Source organism: Zeus faber (assembly GCF_960531495.2).
Source record: "Zeus faber genome assembly, chromosome: 16".
Taxonomy (NCBI): Eukaryota; Metazoa; Chordata; class Actinopteri; order Zeiformes; family Zeidae; genus Zeus; species Zeus faber.
The window spans coordinates 11,104,223-11,125,565 of NC_137202.1; the positions used below are offsets into that span (position 1 = coordinate 11,104,223).

Here is a 21,343-nt window from a genome sequence, read left to right on the forward strand (position 1 = left end):
TGCGATTTTTTTTTATTTTTTTTTTCGTACTACTATTATGTATTATATTGAAAAGGAGCATAAATCTCCATCGCCCCTGCTCCATCCGGGTTCTTCCTCTCCTTCCGGCCCTTCGTCGGCGAGAGGGTTCACGCCGGACACGCGGACACCGGCACCGGACGACGGCTCCGCCGCGTCGCGGCGTGAGCCGGCGCGCAGGCGATCCCCGCCGGACGGAGGATTTCGCGAGATTCAGGCAACGCTTGATCGAATGTGTCCCATAATATGTGCTCTACAACCACGCCGGCTGGACTAGGGCTCCGCCTGCGAAACATCTCCGCCATTTTGATTCATTTGGAGAATAATAAATAAATAAATCAATAACGAAATAACTAAACAACAACAACAACAACAACAACAACAACAACAATAATAATAATATAAATCATATAAAAACAAATAGATTATTATCTACATAGATCTTTAATTTTACTATTGGCATTATTTATTCATGTATTATTTACCCTGTATGTGTTTATATTAATCATTTATATTTACATAATTTATGTACGTGTCTTCTTATGTATTTTATATATATGTATATAAATTCAATCCTTCAAGATGTTAAGGAAACGCGCTAAAAGAAGGCGCGGTCAACCAAAATAAATTCTCCATTCCGATTTTTTTAGGGAAAGTTATTTTCGGAGACGCTGTGGGCTGGTACACGCGCAGTGCCACCGAGATCCACAGGGAGGCGCTAGAAACGCTCGAGATTTTGGGCCTACATCTCGTCGTTGGATCGACCAATGAATTCCGAATGCCACATGGTCCCGATAACCTCTGGTGGGTGTAAAACGTCATCGTGTTATAGAATTATAGGGTCAGATTCCATGATGTGTTTACTTAACCTTTATTTAAGAAATCCAAGATATAGTTATTCTCACTTCATAAATATTTAATATAAACCAATATATTCAAATGATGTTGTTTTTTTCATATATTTGTACCGAGCGGCCGCCATGGTGCTTGAAACCTCAAATCGCAGTTTGCTATATTTTATAATCCATAGGTCCAAGCTGGAGTTTTCTATGGGTAATGTGAATTGTGCACTTTTGAGATATACTGTATGTGAGGTTGTAAGTTGAGGGGAACTTTCCCAGAGCTCCACCAGCGGACGGATCGGCGTGGGTCCCAGGGCCGGGCAGCTGAAACAGGCTGGTGGAGGCCCTCTCCCCACGCAGCTGTGCTCTGCGGCCTGAATGCTGGAAATAACCACGGCCCCTGGGCTCATGAGTCATGGGTGTTTAACTGTGGCAAATGTTGGCACCGAGCGCTTCATAACTCCAAACTAGATGGAACTGGTCGGGCTACGGACAGAGAGAGAGAGAGAGAAATAGAGCGATAACGCCAAGATAAATGGAGAGAAATAATAAGATGTCTATAAATATGGCGTCAGTTTTCCAAAACAAATTCAGTGACCGGATGTTCATTTGTAGCGACCTAAGCATCGATGCAATGTTTTCAATATATAAAGCAAAAGAGAGAAAAAAAATACAAGTTTTTACTATTTTATTTTAAGAGTTCGTGTATATATATATATATATACATATACATATATACATATACACACACACACACATACATATATATATATATATATACACACACATATATATATATATATATATATATATATATATATATATATATATAAACTACAAAAGTAAGACTGTTCAAATTCATAGACACCTGCTGCCCCACCCCTCCCCCAATACACACACAAACACACACACACACACACACACATTTTAAATATATGGATATATATTTGTAAAAATGCCTGTATGTGTATGTGTGTGTGTGTGTGTGTGTGTGTGTGTGTGTGTGTGTGTGTGTGTGTGTGTGTGTGTGTGTGTGTGTGTGTGTGTGTGTGTGTGTGTGTGTGTGTGTGTGTGTGTGTGTGTGCGCATGTTTAATCTACAGTCCACATTTGGATCCCAAAACAGTGATCATCAAATAACATTTTCCTCTCTGGGTCAGATGAATGTGTTTGTGTTATATTGCATAGAAAAAGGCACAGCTCTGAGGTCTGTGAAAAAGACAGCCTTCTTATTTGGAAAGCAGAGGGAAAACCTTTGATTGCAAACTTTGTCCTTCCTAGTGGTCTGAAACTGCCCCCCACCCCAACCATCCCTAAATTGACGGTAAGTTCGGTTCAAAGTCTGAAGACAGCTCTAAAATTTGATTCAGTGACTGAAGGAAAAAAAACAACAAAAAAAAACACTGATTCAAAGACTCCAGATGTGTGAAAGGGGGTCCATACTATGTACATGACTTTTGGCATTGAAGCATCCATGGCAGGCTTTGGAGTGTTGACATCTTAAGGTAAGGACAGTTTTAGTATTCGAGCTGCATGAACTGTTCCCCCGTCGCCCCCAAACTGTAAAAAAACATCAACAAAACGCACACAAAAATTAACTTAAAAGAAGAGTAAATGAGAAAGGTGTGCTCATCTCATCGACTGTGCACAGGTGTGGCTGCCAGCCTCCCCCCTCCGAAAAATAAAATCCAATAAAATAATGAAGTGAAGAAGCGATTAACAAACAAAACATAAACAAGATAATTTGACTTCTTATACACGTACATCTATTTTTTTTTTTTTTTTTTTTTTTTTTTTTTAAATGGCTTCCACCAATAAATCCATACTTTTAAAAACATTCCTATTTGCAGCGGAATACATTCCTACCACACATTCTGTACACACATTTACAATCCAAAAGGTTCACTTCACATCAAAAAATAAATATATTACACAGGAGGGAAAAAAAAATTAAATTAAATAATAAAAAAAAAACAAAAAACAGAATAAATAACTTCATTAACAAAAATAATCACGCCAAAACTCACACAGGGTGAAAAACGACAAAAAAAAAAAAAAATTCTCTTAACAGTATTTGTTAGAAGGGTTATCCAGTCAGCTCACTCGTCTTGGAATCAGCCGCGCGCACACGCACACACACACACACACACACAAACACACACACACACACACACACACACACGGCTTAAATGATTTATTTTGTATACTTGGTATGGTCGCCTACAGCCCCGCAGTTTGAAAAAAAAAAAAAAAAAGACAAGACAAGAATTCCATTTCTCCGTCCATGCTGCCTTCACCTCTTCATGGGAGCACATTGTGAAAGCTAAAAGCCCCCAGCCCTCTAGTGGTCCAGGAGGGCAGTGGAAGAAGATTTGAATGAATATGTAATTTTTTATTTTAATGAAGAAAATGTAATTACGTTTTCGAAATGTTTAAAAACAAATGTAATTGTATTGTTCTATAAAACTTTGTAAATAAACACCGGTGTGATACACCAGTGGATGGGAACTTGTGGAACACTATAGTCCACACTCGATCGCAGCACCGTCCGAGAACAACGCTGTGATCGAATGTGGACCTCTCTGAAGGAAATCTAACTTCATTCTCCCACACCTCTCTTTTTAGTGGAATCCCGTGAAAATAGAGGCCGCTGAGGCAAAGATTTATTTTTTGTCCTCCCGAAAAAAAAAATCGAAAAAGGAGAGAAATAATTTGGAGGCAGCCCAGGTGAGCTGGGCTGAAGGGGGGGGGGGGATCCTTTGATCCTGGTCACGTGTAAACGCGCTGCCTGTTTGGTGAATCTCTCACCAGTCTGACCGGCGGGCTGTCGCCGGCGCTGCCGCAGCCATTTGTAAACAGTTTCCAGCTTTTTCGACGTAGGCGTAGCTCCTGTGAACGCTGGTGTTACAGAGGTGTGACAGCGAGACTCTACGACTGGGCCCGTGTAACAATACCAGTTACAATACAGTTATGTGCCTGCTGATAATTGAGGAAGGAAGGTCGGCGGAGCCAAACTCCACTTGAACTGAATCGAAAGGTTGATAGGCGTTACAGAACAGACATCTCTTAACCAAAAACACTGGATTTGGCTATGCAAATGAATGACGGCAGAAAAGAACGGCCGTGTTCTTCAAAGCAATTCCTGAAGCGTAAATCATATAGCCGAGCTGATATGTAGCGCGCTGGTAAAACAAAGTAGACTTGTTTTACCAATGAAATATTTGTAGTAGAATCAATTACTGCCATTTCTGATCTAAAAAAAAAAAAAAATTCTTACGTAGTAACAATAATTATAGTTTTAATACGATACAATAAATACAAATCAAGCAGGTGAAAATGCATCTGTGGAGTGACCTCTCCAGGCTGTTAAAGACAAAATAAAAACACAAAAAATACATAATCAAATTGTAAAGAGGGGAAGTAAGTAAGTGGTCATTTTGAAGGCACTCATCTGATGAAAGCCATGAAATCAGGTTCTCTGTGGTTGTGTGTGTGTGTGTGTGTGTGTGTGTGTGTGTGTGTGTGTGTGTGTGTGTGTGTTTGTTTCCTGGTTACTTCACTTCCTTTCTGGAAATGACAAGCACAGTGCATGCACAGTGTTGCTGTGTAGTAGTGGTAGTTGTAGTAGTAATAATAGTAGTAGTAAATGACATCACATTGATGCTTACAATTACCGACCCTAGAAAGGAAGGAAAAAAAAAAAAAAAAAAAAAAGAAAAGACATAAAATTCGACCATACTTTCATTCCAGTCCAGTTCGCTGTGGATTTAAAAACATCTTTATCTATTGAGGTGATAGTTCTTTTTTTTTTTTTGACGTGGTGGAATCACGAGCCTACCAAGACCTCCATGATGTGGTCCAGTTCTGTCAGGTCGATCTTGAAAGGCTGATTGGCTGAGACCTGGGGGGCGGGGCCACTGTACGGCGACGCCAGAGACTTGAGGAGGTCGTCGGCCGTGACCACCGCCGGCGACAGCTTGGACAGGCCGCCGCCGCCCGCCACGCCCCCCGTCCCTGCCGTCGTGCACGGGTCATAGTCATACATGGACGTGTCGATGTCGGCAAAAAGGATGTCGTCCAGCGCCAAGTCCGAGAGGAACCCAGAGGGCGAGGAGGGGGAGGGGGGAGAGGGGTGGGAGACGGGGGGGAAGCCCACCGGGCCGGGGGGCGGCGGCGGCGGCCCGGCCAGATCGTCCGTGGTCCTGACCTCGACGGGGCGGCCGTCCCCCAGCAGGGTGCCGGCCGCCTCCAGCTTGGGACCCGCGGTCGTCCTGCCGTCTCTGGGCTGGCAGGGGGCGGCTAGCGAGGGAGGGGGCGAAAGCCGGGGGGGCTGTGCGAGCGGCAAGGGTGGGGCGAGGGAGGTAGTTGTAGTGTTAGCTGCTGCTGTCCTTGCTATGGCTGCGGGGGGGCCCGACTCGGCGTCGCCTGGCAACGATGGGATGAGCGGGGGGACCCGGGGGGGCGCCTGGGCGAGGAGGGCGGAAGGCGTGGGGGGCGGGGACAAAGTGCAAAAAGCCAAGTGGCCGTCCTCCTCCAGCAGGGAGGCCGGCGTGAGGCAGGACTGCGGGGCGGAGGCGCTGGCGGGGGCCGCCTGGGGGTGAGGCGTGGGCGGGGCCATGGCGGAGGCCGCCAGCAGCGCGGACTGCTGCGGGAGCTGGAAGGAAGACGGGGCCTCGCGGAAGCCCTCGTCCATGGGGTCGTCGGGCGGCGGCGAGGGCGGCAGCAGCAGCGGCCGCAGCGAGCCCTCCTGCTTGAGCTCGTCCTGGATGCGGCGCAGCATGTTGTTGATCAGCACCCGGCGCTCCAGGCTGGGCTCGCTGCCCAGCGGTCGCTGGCTGTACAGCTTCATCAGGGAGATGTTGAAGATGGTCTGGCGCTGCAGGGTGTACGACACCTTGGAGAGGCCCTCGGGGCCCAGGCCGAGGCCCCCCGCCACAGGCGACGCCAGCGCTTTGCCTTCCAGCCCCTCTTCATCCTCATCCAGCTTCCTCTTCGCACCTTTACCGAACATATATCTGCGGAGACATGAGAGGGTGGAGAGATGAGTAGGCGCTCCGGCAAATCGTCCAAATCAGCCATGGCGGCTGAAAACGCAATCGAATGAGTTATTACAAACTCCCTCGTCCCCAGCCATGCGTTTTCTTTAACCGTGCAACGCAGTACAGAAACGACAGCGAAGGCCAATACTGGTTCTAATACAGGAGAGAGACGTGAGCTGATGACTGATAGGTGATTGTGGACCACACGACACATGACGGGACAGAAAAAAAAAAAGAGGGCATATTTGGAGATTTTACCTTCCACCCCTGCTGTTGTGGTTCAGTAATCAATTCTCTGGTGTGAAATGGTCCGTGCTAGGGATGGGATTTCATTAAAAATTAAAAAAAAAATATATATATATATATATATATATAACTCAAGATGCTATCAAATGACTTTGTCCTTAATGCTGTGGGGGTAGGGGGGTATTTAATATATTGAAGTATATCGAAAATGGAGCGCAGCTGTGGTTAGCCGTACCACTGCACACACACACACACACACACACACACACACACACACACACACACACACACACACACACACACACACACACACACACACACACACACACACACACACACACACACACACACACACACACACAGCAAGTTATGTAATAGCAGTGTTCCCTGCTGTAGCACAGGATCATAGGCCAGATTTACTGCCCACCCCCCACCCATTGCGCATGCAGGCAGGCGGCTCCACTCTCCTCCCCACGAGTGCCAGCTCGCCATGTTGGAACAGTGCGTTGAGTTACTGGGATAGGCTTGTAGAAAGAAAGAAAGATAGAAAGAAAGATAGATCTCTTCCACGCAAACTGCAGACTAAACATAATACAGCTTTAATGAGATTAAACTCGTCTATTATTTGTCCGTCCGCCTATCAATCTATGAAACCACATCCATAAAACCGAACGCCGATGCAAAAACTAAGCCTGGATCCAATCTCTATGACTGTAATCCATCGATCCACACAGCCCATCCACACATGAGAGAGAGGGAGAGAGTGTAGAGACGTGCTTGAGAGGAAGACCTCAGCAGCTGCACGCCAGGACCCAGAAACTGAGATAGGGAGAGAGCATCAGAAACGGACACTGTGAAGCAAATAACGACTGTGGGGGAAAAAGAGAAACACACAAACAGGGATAGAGGGAGAGCAAGAGAGAGAGAGAGAGAGAGAGAGAGAGAGAGAGAAATATCACAACTAAGGCTGAAAAAGAGGCAGATAGAGAGAGAGAGGGACATGGCTGCAGCGTGGCTGAGTCTGATCCAGACTGACAGGCTCACGCACCAAGTCGCTGTCTGCAGGAACACTGCGCATGCGTCCAGACACACACACACACACACACACACACACACACACACACACACACACACACACACACACACACACACACACACACACACACACACACACACACACACACACACACACACACACACACACACACACACACACACAGGAAGTATGTGCTGGAGGGCCAGTCACCACGACCCTGGTTGCCATGACAAACAGAGTCAGCTGGGAAATCACCCAAAAGACATGACAAAGAATGGGAGGGGGGAGCAAGAAGAAGGAGAGCTCGCGAGTTGTAGTTGGGGAAGAAGTTTTTTCTTCCTCCAGCGCTGACCGCTGGCAGGCCGATGCCACGCTGCGAGCCGGGGAGAAAGGGGGGAGTTTTCAGGGGGTGGTCGAGATGAGAACCCGCTCCCCCGCGCCCCGCCCAATACGTGACATATTGAAAGCAATGCGATTGAAGATGAATCGGTTTGTGGTGATTTATCTCTAACGCGAGACCCTGGAAAACAACTTAATTGTTCTTTCGTAGAGAACGCACTCTCTGAGAGGCACACTTCTGAAGATATATCGCCGACCATATAATAAAATTTAAAAAAAAATCTCAACACCGATGCGAATTGATTTCTTTCCCTTCGTTCCTAAAAGTCCCATCAAAAAAAAAAAAAAAAAAAATAGCAGACAGAGAGACGGCGACAGACAGAGAGTGAGAGCTTCAAAGGAGTTTTGCGGGAGTACGAGGCCAAGCAGCTGCACATGTCTGAGCCAATGACATTGTGGGATGTTTATATGCGCGCACGCACACGCACACACACACACACACACACACACACACACAGACACACAGACACACTGTACAGGACTGACATACCAGAGTGCCCCACCCGTGACATTCCACTTCATTATGCCTCTCCTTTGCATCCTCCACCAAACTCTCTTCTTCTACCTCCTATTCCCTCGCTCCCTCCATCCTTCACCCCTCAACTGCCCTTGACCGGGGATTGGTGGCTAAAGAATGCTTGATCCCAATAACCCTCGTGAAATATGTGACAGATTACAGATTACAAAAGTGCAGCTTGTAAGCCTTCAAATGATCTGTCATACATTGAAATCTGAAAATATGTGAAGAACATATGCTTATTTTAATGTTGGTTTCACCTAATCGCATCTAGCAGAGAAAATGCCAATGAAAGATCCTCAAGTTTTCCACACTTTAAAGGCAAGTAATGGGTGGGGATAATAGCTGGTTAACTCCGCCCCCAGCCACTCCCCCACTAGACTACCTGTCATTGTCAGTGGCTTAAAGTGTGTAGAGTACAAAAAAAACACACGAAAATATGATACTCTCCTTAGGTACGTTATTTATTTATTTTTCGTTAATATTTATTTAAAACACTAACTTGTAAAAATATTAGAAAATGCAAAATTGTAGTTAATCCTTTCATTTTAAGTTTACGGTTGTTGTTATTTATTCTAAGTTCATGTTCACTATAGTAGCATGACCCCTCTATTATTCTGTCACTTCTAAACATTCCCATTTCCTGCATTTATTGTTTGCAACAATATAAAACTATAAATAAACAATGACAGTTATAGGAAAGTGGCACTTTCCAGGCCGTTCACTTTTCAAGCCTATCACCAGGCAACATTCCCCGCCATTTGCATTCTGGGAATAAGTGTTTTCTGGGAGCACCCGCCACCCGCCATTGTTTCTGTTCATGACGGATGAACAGAAACGAGTCAACATTTTAACTTTCGTAATATGGAAAAGAAAAAAAATTTTTTAATCTGCCGGGAAAAATCCTGTCGTGCATTGGAGCAGTGTACGTGCAGTTTAGCATTTTCTATCATAGTCCAAGTATAACAAAGTGGTGTAATCGATTTTAATTTCTGTTTAAACATTTGCAAACATTAAACTATTCCATTTCGTTGCAGCAATGCGAGAAATAATTACATACTACCTTCATTTTTAAATAATGTTCATGCCGTTGACGTGAGCTTTATGAGGGCGGGATTTCGTTTCCCCCACAGCTACAGGGGGTAGATTCTCTCACGCAATGGCTCGCGTGTGGGAGTTGAGCGATACAGTGGCGATTTGAAGGGCCAGTAATCTCACAGTTTATATGTTAGTGAAGCAACAACGTGAGACCAGAAACAGGAAGACCACGCAAGGAAGTTATCCGCTCGGGTGCATGGGAGACGTAGTAAACAACACCACCACCGATCGTGGACACAACCGCGGTAAATAATTATTATGAAGCCTATAAAAACAACTGGAGATTTAAAAACATTGACAAGACACTCAACATTTTTTTTGTTATCACATTTTAATAGAGATGTACAACAGTATACAACAGACACATATAGGATATGTATACAACAGTATATTATTAGGACTGTATCACAGTAACATAAACCGTTAACTTTCAACCCTGCTGATAAATAATACAATCGCCCAGATTATTATTATTATTATTAATAATAATAATAATAAATCTCTCACTGGAGACACATTCAAAGAAGGCTTCACCAAATGTATTATAAGGTAATGATAATATAGATGGCAGTTCATGACAGAAAATGTTGTAAAGCTTCGCTAAGTTTCGGGCCAAAAAGAACAACGTAATGACGTTCTTGCTTCAGCAGGCTCCTTTGCGGCATGACAACTTCCCTGCTGTGCTAAACACACGCTTCGACAGTGTACTTGTAGCACAAATATAAAGGCTTTTAATTGCTACCCTGGCCATCATGGGGAAGCGGCTCTCCTTTACTTTCCACCAGAGGAAGGGGTCAGCGTCTCCCACAGTGGTCTCCCTGTGCAGATACCTTTTCCACCTCAGCCTTTGCCCGTTGTTCGGCAGATGAGGAGACAGGCAGCCTCGCCAAGCACAAGACCAAGGGTGTTTTTTGTTTCCTTGGCAGGAGGAGCTACGTCGCCTTTTTCGGCTTTCATTCTGACGGGTGCATATCCTGTGGCAGCAATTTGCTTTCCCCCTCCAAGACGTCACCATCTCATCCTCAAGTCTGGCTCTGCTTGCCTCAGGGACTACAGTAAGGTGAGGTAGTCAGCCTTGTACCGTGGATCGAGCAGCGTGGACAGGTGCAAGAAATCACTTCTTGAGAGGCATCATTTGAGTATTTGTTGCCAAGCTCCGTTAGAACCCCTCATTTCGTTGTCGTGGTCAGTTGGGTATTCCCTTCGTCCTCCACCGACACATTCTCGGAAAGCAACCAGGGGGTTGGCAGCAAGCACGATGCTGTCACCTAAGTCTCGCCAGAAAGCGTGTCGGCGAACCCAGCAAGGGGCCGCAGTGCGGCGTTCACGGCCTCGTGCACGGATTCGTCCTGCCAGGCCAGATTGGTAAGAGACCGGCGGCGCCGATCAACAGCCCGAACGTTCGCGTTTGATCGCCGGGGGTTGTTCTAGAATTCATCACGACCATTTTCTGGTGAGATCCCCAGTTGCGTTGCGCAGTCGTGTTAAAATAGAATAAAAAGTATACCTTCGGATGATTGCCCCGTCTGAATATGAACACAACAGCCTAGCCCAATCGCAGAGTTGTGGAGTAACGCAATACATGTAGCGGCGTTACGTATTCAAATACAAAAAAAATTTAACCCCTACAGTTACAACAAAAAGGTAGTGATCAGAATAGTTACTTTGGAAAAAAACGTGATGATTACTTGTGGATTACTTTCAGATTTGTCAAGAGAATAAAATCTCCAACCTAAAAGGATAATAATAAATAATAATAATAATTAATAACAACAAAGAATAGAACATACAAACAACACATAATGCTTACTTACCATCATGAGGGAATGTTCAGTTGAATGTTTAGCTCTGTCTGAGCTTTGTGTAGCTCCCTCCTCATTTGCCAGCCGCGTGAGGAGGAGCGGTTGATGGTGCGACATAATCCAAAAGCACGGCTAGTACAATCTTTTTTCGGCATCCGGGGCTTTATTGATGGCCACATTCAAATTATGCCCAAAGCAATCGAGCCATGGCCATTTCGGCTCTCGGATTGCCGAAACGATGTTTGCTCCGTTGTCGGTGGTGATTCATGTGATCTTGGGAGTAATTGACACCCAGATTCTCAATGATTCCCTCGAGCGCATCCGACAAGTTCTCTCTTGTGCGCTGCTCCGGGGCTCATACTGTCTCCAGACACCCTGCCTTCAGGCCAATGCAATATGAAATGAGCAGTGACAGACGTGTAGAGGGTCATGTTCACGGAAGATCACAGGTCGGTGGTCATGGAGATGCGGGTGGCGGACCTCAGCTCTTCCACGATGACCTCTCTTGTTTCCGTGTAGAGCCTCTTGGGAAAAGTCCTTGAACAAAGCTTTTTCCACAGCGTTGAAGGTCACCATTTCTTTGGCTTAATAAGTACACACGGATCGCGTGCACTGCTCCGCCTGCTTCGACTGCCTTGGGCGTACTTCGCGGTGCGGGCAAATGCTTCAATGATGACGGGCTGGCCAGTGGCTGCCGCGGTCGCGGCCTTTGACGCTGTTGTCCGTGCAGGTTGGTGGTCACTGCTCCCTTAGTTGCCACCACACGGCTGCACAATCGCTAAATAGGCTTTTCCAGGATCCGCAGGTTCCTCTCTCTCATTTGGTTTGAAACCAAAAAAATTGCCGAACTGGCGAAGTGACTTTTTTTGTTGGAAACTAATGCAGCCATCAATAATGGTGCTTGAAAGTCAGTGAAAAAGACGTAACGCAAGAATACACGTGAAAAAGAAACACACACAAGAGCCCTACCGATGCCAGAGAAAACGTATATTTCATTGAAGTTTATATATTTGAGAACATCTCACTTATAAGCAAACAAATAAAAAATAAGACATAAAGAAGTTTTTGATGGATAAAAAAAATGTAAAAGATGATATTCAATTTATATATATATATATATATCTTTAATTATACAGTGAACGAGCAAACAAGTAAATGCAAAATACCCATTGCTTTGTCCGTTTTCGTGTGATCATTTTGAGTTTATATCCGGGATTGGAGAATTCTAATTCTGATTGGGTATATCTACTGTCCGTCAATGACAAATACATCGCGAGATCTGTTCACACTCCCATTATATCTGCCGGGGATCGAGCGTAAATAAACATGGATTGGATGTAGGAATGTGGCGCTTCGTAAAATTAAAATTATTCATTGGAAGGTTCAGGTATTATGACAACATCTGTCCGTCTGCTACCGCACCGCGTCAACATGAGGTGAGTGTTGACGACCCGGCCAATCGCATTCTATTACATGTAGAAGACACGGGCAGCGTCATTACAACTTAATTTGCCTTTTACTACCAGTGCTTGCCTCTGGAAATTTTTTTTTTTTTTGTTGGAAATAGCAATTATAACGTTCAAACAGACAAGGTCAGGATATGGTGAAATTTATTTTGGGGCCATGGTGGTTTTTTTATTTTTTAATATTCAACAATGAGTCCAATAGAGCTGCAAAGATTTGCCGGTTAATCGGTGATTAGTTGCTAACTATTAAAATAATCGCCAAATATTTTGATAATAGATAAATCGTTTTGCCATTTTTTAGGAATAACATTTCTGAATTTTCTCATATTCCACACCTTAAATGTGAATATTTTCTGGTTTCTTTCATCCTGTGTGGCAGTTAACTGAAAATCTTTGCATTTTGGACAAAACAAGAGGATTTGAGGCCATCGCTTGAGCTTTGGGAAGCAGTGATTTTCATTTTCTGACATTTTATGGACTAAACAAGTAATCGATTAAACGAGAAAATATTCAACAGATTAATAGATAACGAAAATAATCGTTAGTTGCAGCTCTATTGCTCAGTCAATGAAGAAGTAGCCAAGACATGGCTTTGGTTCCCGGTATTTTCCAGCTTTGAGTGATCCGACCAAGTGGTAACCATTACAGTCGGGGCGTTGAGAGTCACTGTGGAAGTGCTTTAAACTGCAGTGCACTTAATGTCCACTAGATGCTGCTGCAAAAAACGCACTCAATGGATGTCAATGGAAAAGAAGAAACTTCTCACTAGAACTAGAGTCACTATTTCTTTACACAAGACTTAACGGTGTCAACATCGAAATTAACTCTCTCGGTTGTGATTTAGAACATGATTGTTCCATAAGGAAGATATTAATACTTAACGACAGGGGAGTGGTTGCCTTGATTGACGCGTCTACCTTTCTCATCAGAGCAGGGTGGATGTTTTGTAGAATCGGGTGTGCACGCCGGACATGACGACATCAGTTTGATCACATTTGATTAACAAAAACAGAGGATTTGCATAATAATTAAAAAAATAAAAAAACTTGAAAAAAAATATGGTGCAGAATGAGTTTCAGGGACAAGTTAGAAACAAGTTAGAACAGTTTGAAACACGGCTTGCTACCACCGCTTTGTGAGCTCCAAGTTGTTATAAAAGATAAGCTAGAGAAAATAACGTCAATATATTGAACCATACAGAGAAGCAGACAGGTCCGTGTTAAATGAGGACACAACCTTGTGGAGAATTATGTAGTTCATTCATTTATTTTTCCTTTTACCTTTATACTTTGTTCAGTTTCCCAATTTTGGCACAGTACAGTCTACTGCAGTCTGCCATAGTTCGTTTTTTTTATTTCTAATATCGCTAAGGCCCGTGAAAATGTTTTTTTTCTTCCCCAGACTAATATATCACTCATCATCCTTCCAGCCAATCTATTCCCTGGAGCCACCGTTTTCTCCGCACTGTCTTCCCTGCTCTCTACCATCATTCCATCCTCCGCCGTTTCTCCTTCATCCTGCATCTTTCTATCCGGGTCCATTGCAAAACACATTTTAACTCCACTGAGATTTTTATTGATAGAACGCCGTCGTATTTTCTGTTCTGCCGCCGCCATTTCTCAGCGCAACCTCAGAGTTTGAATGAAGAATGACGCGTGAGCAACATGCATCACTTTTTTATGCTTTTACAGATACAAGCTTTATGAACAGCATTCAGAGAGTCAATCACTGATCTCCAGCTACTGAGAGATATACAGAATATATATATATATATACGAGGTTGATTTGTGTATGTTTGAAAGTCCTTGAGCTTTAGGATTGCCGTATTGGGCCGAGGAGGTGTTTGTTCAGTCTACTCTTGAAGGCATGAACACTACTTCCATGTTGTTAAAGCAGAGTGGAGAAAGCTCATGTCATGGCATTTGTTGTTAACCCCAGGGAGTGACAGGGCATGGTTTGGTGGTAGCCTCTGAGTGGTTCGACCTGGGACATGAGTCGAGGGGTAGAGGTGCTATCAGGTCTGCTGGATAGTTTTGGAGTGTGCATCTCCAAAACAGTTTTTGCAGCAACCCTTCTGCCATGGTTCGGCCTGTTGATGGCATAATCCTTGAGGGCATAGCTCTCATCCACACAAATGATCTTCAGTGCCTTTTTCTAGATGATATCTAGCTGCCTAAGAGTGATTTGTGAAGCATTCATCCAGGAGAGGCAGGAGTACTCCATGATGCGCCTGACCTGGGTTTTGTAGATGTTGGCTCTTCCTGTAGGATCAAGCTTGTTGGCCAACTTCCGCAATGCTCCGAGGCATTGGCCAGCACGCTTGCAGATGTTAGACAGATGGCTGGTCCACCGGAGGTATCTGTCAATGGATAGTCCTAGAACTCCCATCTGCTCGCTGAGATTGATTTTTAGTACTCCCAAAGAAGAGATCTGGGCGAGATGGATTCCTCTTTCTAAACAGGATCATTTCCAGGTCTTTGTTTAGGCTTGCTGCCACCTCAGGCCCATTTGATGGTGTCACGGCTGCGAAGATGATGGAATCATCCGCATAAAGAAACATGTTGTTCTCACATTGTTCCACAACATCATCTATGAAGATGGAGAACAATAATGGGCCAAGAATGGATCCCTGCGGTACTAAGGCATCGATGGGGAATGGTGATAAAGACTGACCAGAGAGCACATCTGATTGATCTTCCTTGAAGGTAGTTACGTAGCCATACATGCAGTCTACAGGTTACGCCTTTTGACGTGAGCTTTAAGCAAAGGAGAATATATGCCCTTAATATAAAGCGCAACAATGCACACTTCACCGCCTTTGTAAAGGACATTGTTCCACGTCTGGGACAAAACTGTGAGATCTGTTGTGCTGTGATTTGGTATAAATCCGATTTTTTTTCCAGAAATAAGGCCATGAACGAGGAGGCAGCCATGTAGTGGTTTGTGAACAGCGGATTCCATCAGTTTGCTAAAGACAGTGAGCAGGGATACGGGCCAGTACTTTAATGGATCTGATTTTGAGTCCCTTTTATGGATTGGGATCAAGACAAAAGAAGTTGAAAAAGACAGCTGAGGGGGCTGGCCAGTTCTGCGGTGCACTCTTTGAAGACCCTTATTGGGATTTCATAAGGCCCCAATGCTTTTTCCTGGATCCAGGTTGTGCAAGATATTCCTGACATCTTTTAGTTTGAAGTGGACATAGAAGATGATGGTAATGCATCATCAGTGAAGGTTGCATCATGCAATCTACACCCCAAACCTGCAACCCTAACTACACTTGCATCATGAAACCTACACTTCTCCGCAAAAGTCTGGCAGAATATGTTGGGCCTTTTTGCTTGCTGCGATGTAGGGAATACCTTGGTGTTCAGTGGCAGGGACGTCTGTTGATCCACTTCTACCAGAAAGTAAATTTACAAAACTCCACCATTTCTTTGAGCTAAGTGAGTTGTCAGATAAATCCGTTTTCAGTTTGTTGTTAAACTGTTTCATTGCTCATTTTTCTACTTTGTTGACAATTGCTCTTGCTTCAATAAACTTTTGTTTACTATAATAACATTGAAATGGGAAAGAACTTTTGGTTTTCCCCTCAGTAAATCACAGAGTGTGTGTGTGTGTGTGTTCAATTGGACCCATGCAATGATTTCTAGTGGGTCCTTCATGACTTTTAGGGGGCCAATGGCGCAATAACATATACCATGGCCTAGATTAAACACTACATCAATTTCTACTGATATGGGAGCTATAGAACAGAACAAGATCCAGCATTCGAGCCAAGAAGGTTAGTGCTGATATAGATGGATATAGAGCTAGATATATAGATATAGATAGATAGTGTTGTATTGTGTTGTGGGGGGTGGGGGTGGCCATTAGATTATGTGCAGGTTTGTCAACTCTGCTTGCAGAAAGGCCGACCCAGTGTTGTAGTAGTCCAGTATCTGGGTGTGTTTTGCTCTGATGCTGAGTGCAGTAGGTGCTAGATAGCCAGCAAGCCTGTGGATGGATTCTGCAGTGAAATTATGATCCTGTAACCGGATACGTCGGTTTCCATGCCTGAGCTGCGCAATCACCCCTCCCCCTCAACTCTGCAATGGGCTATTTCAGGTCCTCAGGGTACACAGAGTATGGACACACTCAAACACCCTGTGTTTGTGCCCTGTTCATGGTCACATGCATTCAAACACACAGTATTGCAGCAGGTGTGCTACTGTAACAGCATATGCATACCGTGGCATGTAGAATCTTTGTGTGCCCAAACACAAGTATGTAATCACACACACACACACACACACACACACACACACACACACACACACACACACACACACACACACACACACACACACACACACACACACACACACACACACACACACACACACACACACACACACACAAACCTATTAAAACCAGGCAAGAGAATGACAGGAATGGAGAGAGAGGCAAGCTGTGTATAGAGGAAAAATGCAGAGGCAGGAGTGAGATTACAGAGCAAAAGATGGAGAAAAAGAGAGCAAGCTACAGAAAGATGGGGAGGGTCGAACTGAGGGAGAGCGACAGAGCGGGAAGGGAAGAGGAACAGTGTGAGAAACAAAGCGAGGGAGCAAAAGGGAGAGAGAAAGTGAACGCCTATTTGAAAATAGGGGCGATATGGGGACCTGGGGGTGTCACTATTTTTCTGTGGATAGCGCAAGAGTGTTAATCTGGCCAAGCATTTTACAGTCTTGACATGAGTAATTATCACCAGATTATGGTAGTAATACATTTTTTCATCAATATGGTGAACTTTCATAACCAGAGTGTGAGTGGGGTACGATTTTGGCACTTTTAAAATGCAGAATTCATTGATGTGGAGCAAAACATTTAAATTTCTCTCAAACACTTCCGCTAGAAACACCAAATACCGAATTTTGCATCAGTCCACAATAACACAGTCAAATAACCCCCGACTAGGCAAATGCAGGTCTTACAAACAGTTGCTCACCACGTATTTACACCTATGGTTATACGCACACCTCCGACAACAATGGCTATCCACTGAGTCGACCAACACAAGGAAGAACATAAGTGATAGCTTGCTGCTGTCTAAGAACTGATCAAGATGTTTATAGCAAAAGGCGCACTTCTAAAATGGTACGCTATCCTCAATTCACTCATAAAAAGGCTACTATGTTTGACAGCCGGTGATGGTGGCAATGTGTTTTCAACGGAAAACAGAGGCCAACTCTTTTACACGGCAGCTCGAGGAAGTAGCCAAACAAGAAAAGCCAATGTCTTGCAATAGGTTACCTCTGACTGAAGCTTTATGTCATTTGCATAGAACCGCAAGGGAAAAACTAACAGAACGGCTCCTCCGTCAAGAAGTCAGACAATAGAACTCTAGAACTAAAAAAAACGAATATGCCAATCATGTGACTGGAAACAAGGTCCACGTGTCACTGTGTGTTTGTTTATATGTGTGTGTGTGTGTGTGTGCGCACTAGTAGCCCAATGGTCATAAAAGTATCACTCACATGACCACCATGAGCTCAGCTGGGCAACAGACACCGAATGCAAGGCGCACTGCAATCTCTTACATAACAACAGTCTTGTTTTTTCTACATCCTTCAGCATTAACTACACAAAACACTGCATTTCAAATATTATACATAAAGTGGATTAGGTACTGGGGCAGTATCAGCGTATGTTTGGTGTCATTGGATTAGCCATCAATAGATGAGCGTAGGGGGAGAGGCAGTCAACGGTTGCTCATGAATCTGTTCATCTCCGCTTCCAATTATGTCTAAACAATGACCAGCCCAATCAGCCAACACCAAATTGAGATCACTGCTCCCAACGAATAAAGTGGCATTAAAAGCTGCATGTCAGCTGATGCATGAAGCAAATAAGAATCAGTGAAAGTGACCCATGTAGTGTCTTTAAATGTTGTGCAGACTTATTCTCACACACGCACACGCACACACACACACACACACACAATTGGTGAGCCGAGAAACAAAACAGGACTGGCAGCTTAAAATCTTCAAAGACAGGGTCCAAACTGTCTGACGGCAGCAGTGCTGTCTAACAGGAGCCAACACAGACACTGAACAGTTGTTGCTGTTAAAGTTAAAGGGAACCTATACTCCTTTTCAACACGTTAATATAGGTCTCTGAGGTCTCTCCCCAAAACATGTCTTTTGAAGGTTTTTTTTGCTGAAAACACCACTCAGATGATGCATTCTAACATGCCTCTATAACCCGGACTGTTCCTGACGCACTGTTTCATTGTGTGTTTCTTTACGCCACCACCCACTCCAGAACGCTCTGACGTTTTCTTTTTACAGTGTTACCAGGCCGTTATGAGTGAACTATTAGCGTTAGCTGGGGCTTAACGCCAAAATAAACCCACAGCACAATTCCTTCTTCACTTTCCTTCATCTGCAGTTTTGTCACTGACAGTTGGTATTGATTCCTTTCTTTGAAAAGATTTGTGCTGGTCTGTGCAATGGGCAACAGAGCAGCTCCCATGCTTGTCTCTTCGTTCTGACATAATGCTTGCCGGCTCGGCGAGTGCGAGCCGTATCTCCAGCCCGGGGTGAAGATACGCAAATGGGGAGCACTTCTAATTCTACGGAGGCTCCATGTGACGTAGGAAGGTGTGGCAAATCTGAACAGCTTGTTGAATCACATGTTTTCTGAAATAGGCAGCTCACAAGAAACTGGCTGGGTTGTCTTATCTCACAGTTTGACCCAAATGCATGTGCACAAGCACTGAAAAAGTGAGTTTTCCATGATAGGTCCCCTTTAAGAACTTGGACTGGGGCTTGGCAATGGGGGTGAAAGTCTACAGTACGTTCCAGAGGGCCTCTAGTTTGTGCATGGACAGATAAGATGATTTGGCTGTCAAACGCTTTAGTATGCCTGTGTCCACATGAGCACGAGTGTGTCTGCCTGTGGACGCATTCAGACCACAGATTATTATCTCACGTGCCTATAGGCCCAACAAGCGCAAACTCTCTCAATCAAACTAATATACTCGCTCTCCGTCTCTGTGTACAACAAAACAGGTGTGCAAAAGAACGTGTCAAAACAGGAGGGATTTCCATGTTGCTCAGATATATTTTTCCACTAACTCTGTTCAGCAAGAAAACATAGCTTCACACTTCCAATGAAACAGTGCCAACACAGTAACTTTTAAACCCCATAATGTCTTCATTATTACAGGAGCATTAAACTCAGAAGTTTTGTAACAGACATGGGGCTTTAGTATATCGATGTTATCAATATGACTATATTATAAATATGTTATTAATAATATTGAGAAAATCCCACGTGAGAATGTTTTTGATCAAATACGCCAAATCAAAGATGTGACGATATTGTGGGAATAAGTATTCATGCTTTCAGAGCATACTGTGTATAACAGTGGGTGAAAGGAATAGCCCTCAATATAAAAATATATTATAACAGTCATGTGAACATAATAATATTTAAATAATGTATTATATAATATTTCTAAGTACATAAAAGTGGACGACTCAACTTAAATACATCTGTGAAAGCAGTGTTGGAAGGAAAATTCTTAAATATGCACTGATGGATAACTTTCATGTATGGATTAAGTATGACAACTTATTCATTTGATTAATTCCATCACACTTCAAAATAACCACAGCTCTTCTTTGTTGTTTCTTTTCCCTTTTCTTTCCTAATGAACCAATTAGAATACACACAGTAAAATGCTGAACAAGGGAGAAGTTTTCTCTAATAATTCTGCTTTCTATATCTAAATAGTTGTCAATTTTGCAACTAGCGTCTTATGCATAAACTTATGAGCCTTGATTTCGCATTGAAACTGGCATATCTTTTAAGTCCAGAGAACGGCAGCGTTGAATCGACAGCTATACCACTACCACACGCCAGACAGACAGTCTCTATAAAACCATGACATCGATTGTACTATGTATGTAGCCGAGCTCCCAAAAGAGTTACGCATAACATATCAATTATGAATAATATAACTGAAACCCAGTGGGTTAAAGTGAAACTCCATAGGATCGGCTGTGCTGGGTGGATTACACTACATGTCCAAGAATTCCATTCAACCACAACGCTACACTGGCTTATCAGATTCACCACGGCCTTCTTGCGTGCGATCGCTGCATTCTTGCCGGGAAAGGCGGGCCCCGCCACCAACTATTTTAACAGCACGTTGAGCAGCACAGACATAAACACAAATATATTGAATGGTCGGTCTCTCGCAAAGCGCCAGCTAAACGGATATTCTATATACATAAAATATTGGATTTTATTTGTATTTCTACGTGAAACAATCTTACGGATTACCACTTTAAGGTCCAAACTAACTCCGCTGTGGAGCAGGGACCCAGCGCGAACAGCTGTGTTACGAAACAGAAGCCTGTTAAATGGCCGAGCTCGCCACTCGCCGTAACACAACGTCCACAACTCATACACTCGGAAATAAAGTCCAGAAACACGCCGAGCGTGTCTCAATGGAGACGAGCTGCGCGGAACGCCGCGGCGATTAAATAAGTTTCGGGAAGAAACGAGCCGCAAAAGAGGGGGGGGGACAGGACGTCGCTTCAGGTAGCCGGGACGTGCCGCGCAAACAGTAATGAAAACTTTCCAACCTGAACCCCGTCGGGCAGAGCGTTCTGCTGGCGACATTAACCCGTCGGCTCGGGACACGGCGCGGTGCCGAGGAGCCAGAGAGACGTCTTCTCACGCCGCGCATTCCTCCCGTGGACACACGGAGCGGGTCTTACCACATCGGGAGCCGCCGCAGCTCGGAGGAGAAACATCGGGTTGTTGCTGAGCAGCCCTGCCGGTCACGGTGAGCACCGGCCCCGCGCTCCGTCGGAGGAGCTCTCGCCGTCTC

At 44.3% G+C, this 21,343-nt stretch overlaps 1 protein-coding gene across 1 annotated transcript; it reads right to left on the reverse strand.

Moving 5' to 3' along the window:
- Positions 1–4,656: 4,656 nt before the first annotated feature.
- On the reverse strand, positions 4,657–21,341 carry sertad2b (SERTA domain containing 2b). The gene is made up of 2 exons (XM_080017065.1): positions 21,231–21,341; positions 4,657–5,874 (listed from the first exon to the last, which is right to left on the reverse strand). Exon 2 carries the CDS (start codon positions 5,868–5,870, stop codon positions 4,686–4,688), a length of 1,185 nt encoding a protein of 394 aa, XP_079873191.1. The 5' UTR covers positions 5,871–5,874; positions 21,231–21,341; the 3' UTR covers positions 4,657–4,685.
- Between the last annotated feature and the right edge of the window lie 2 nt (positions 21,342–21,343).

Bases quoted from the DNA above. Each gene is read 5' to 3' on its own strand.
- sertad2b (XM_080017065.1), bottom strand. From the start codon at position 5,870: ATGTTCGGTAAAGGTGCGAAGAGGAAGCTGGATGAGGATGAAGAGGGG.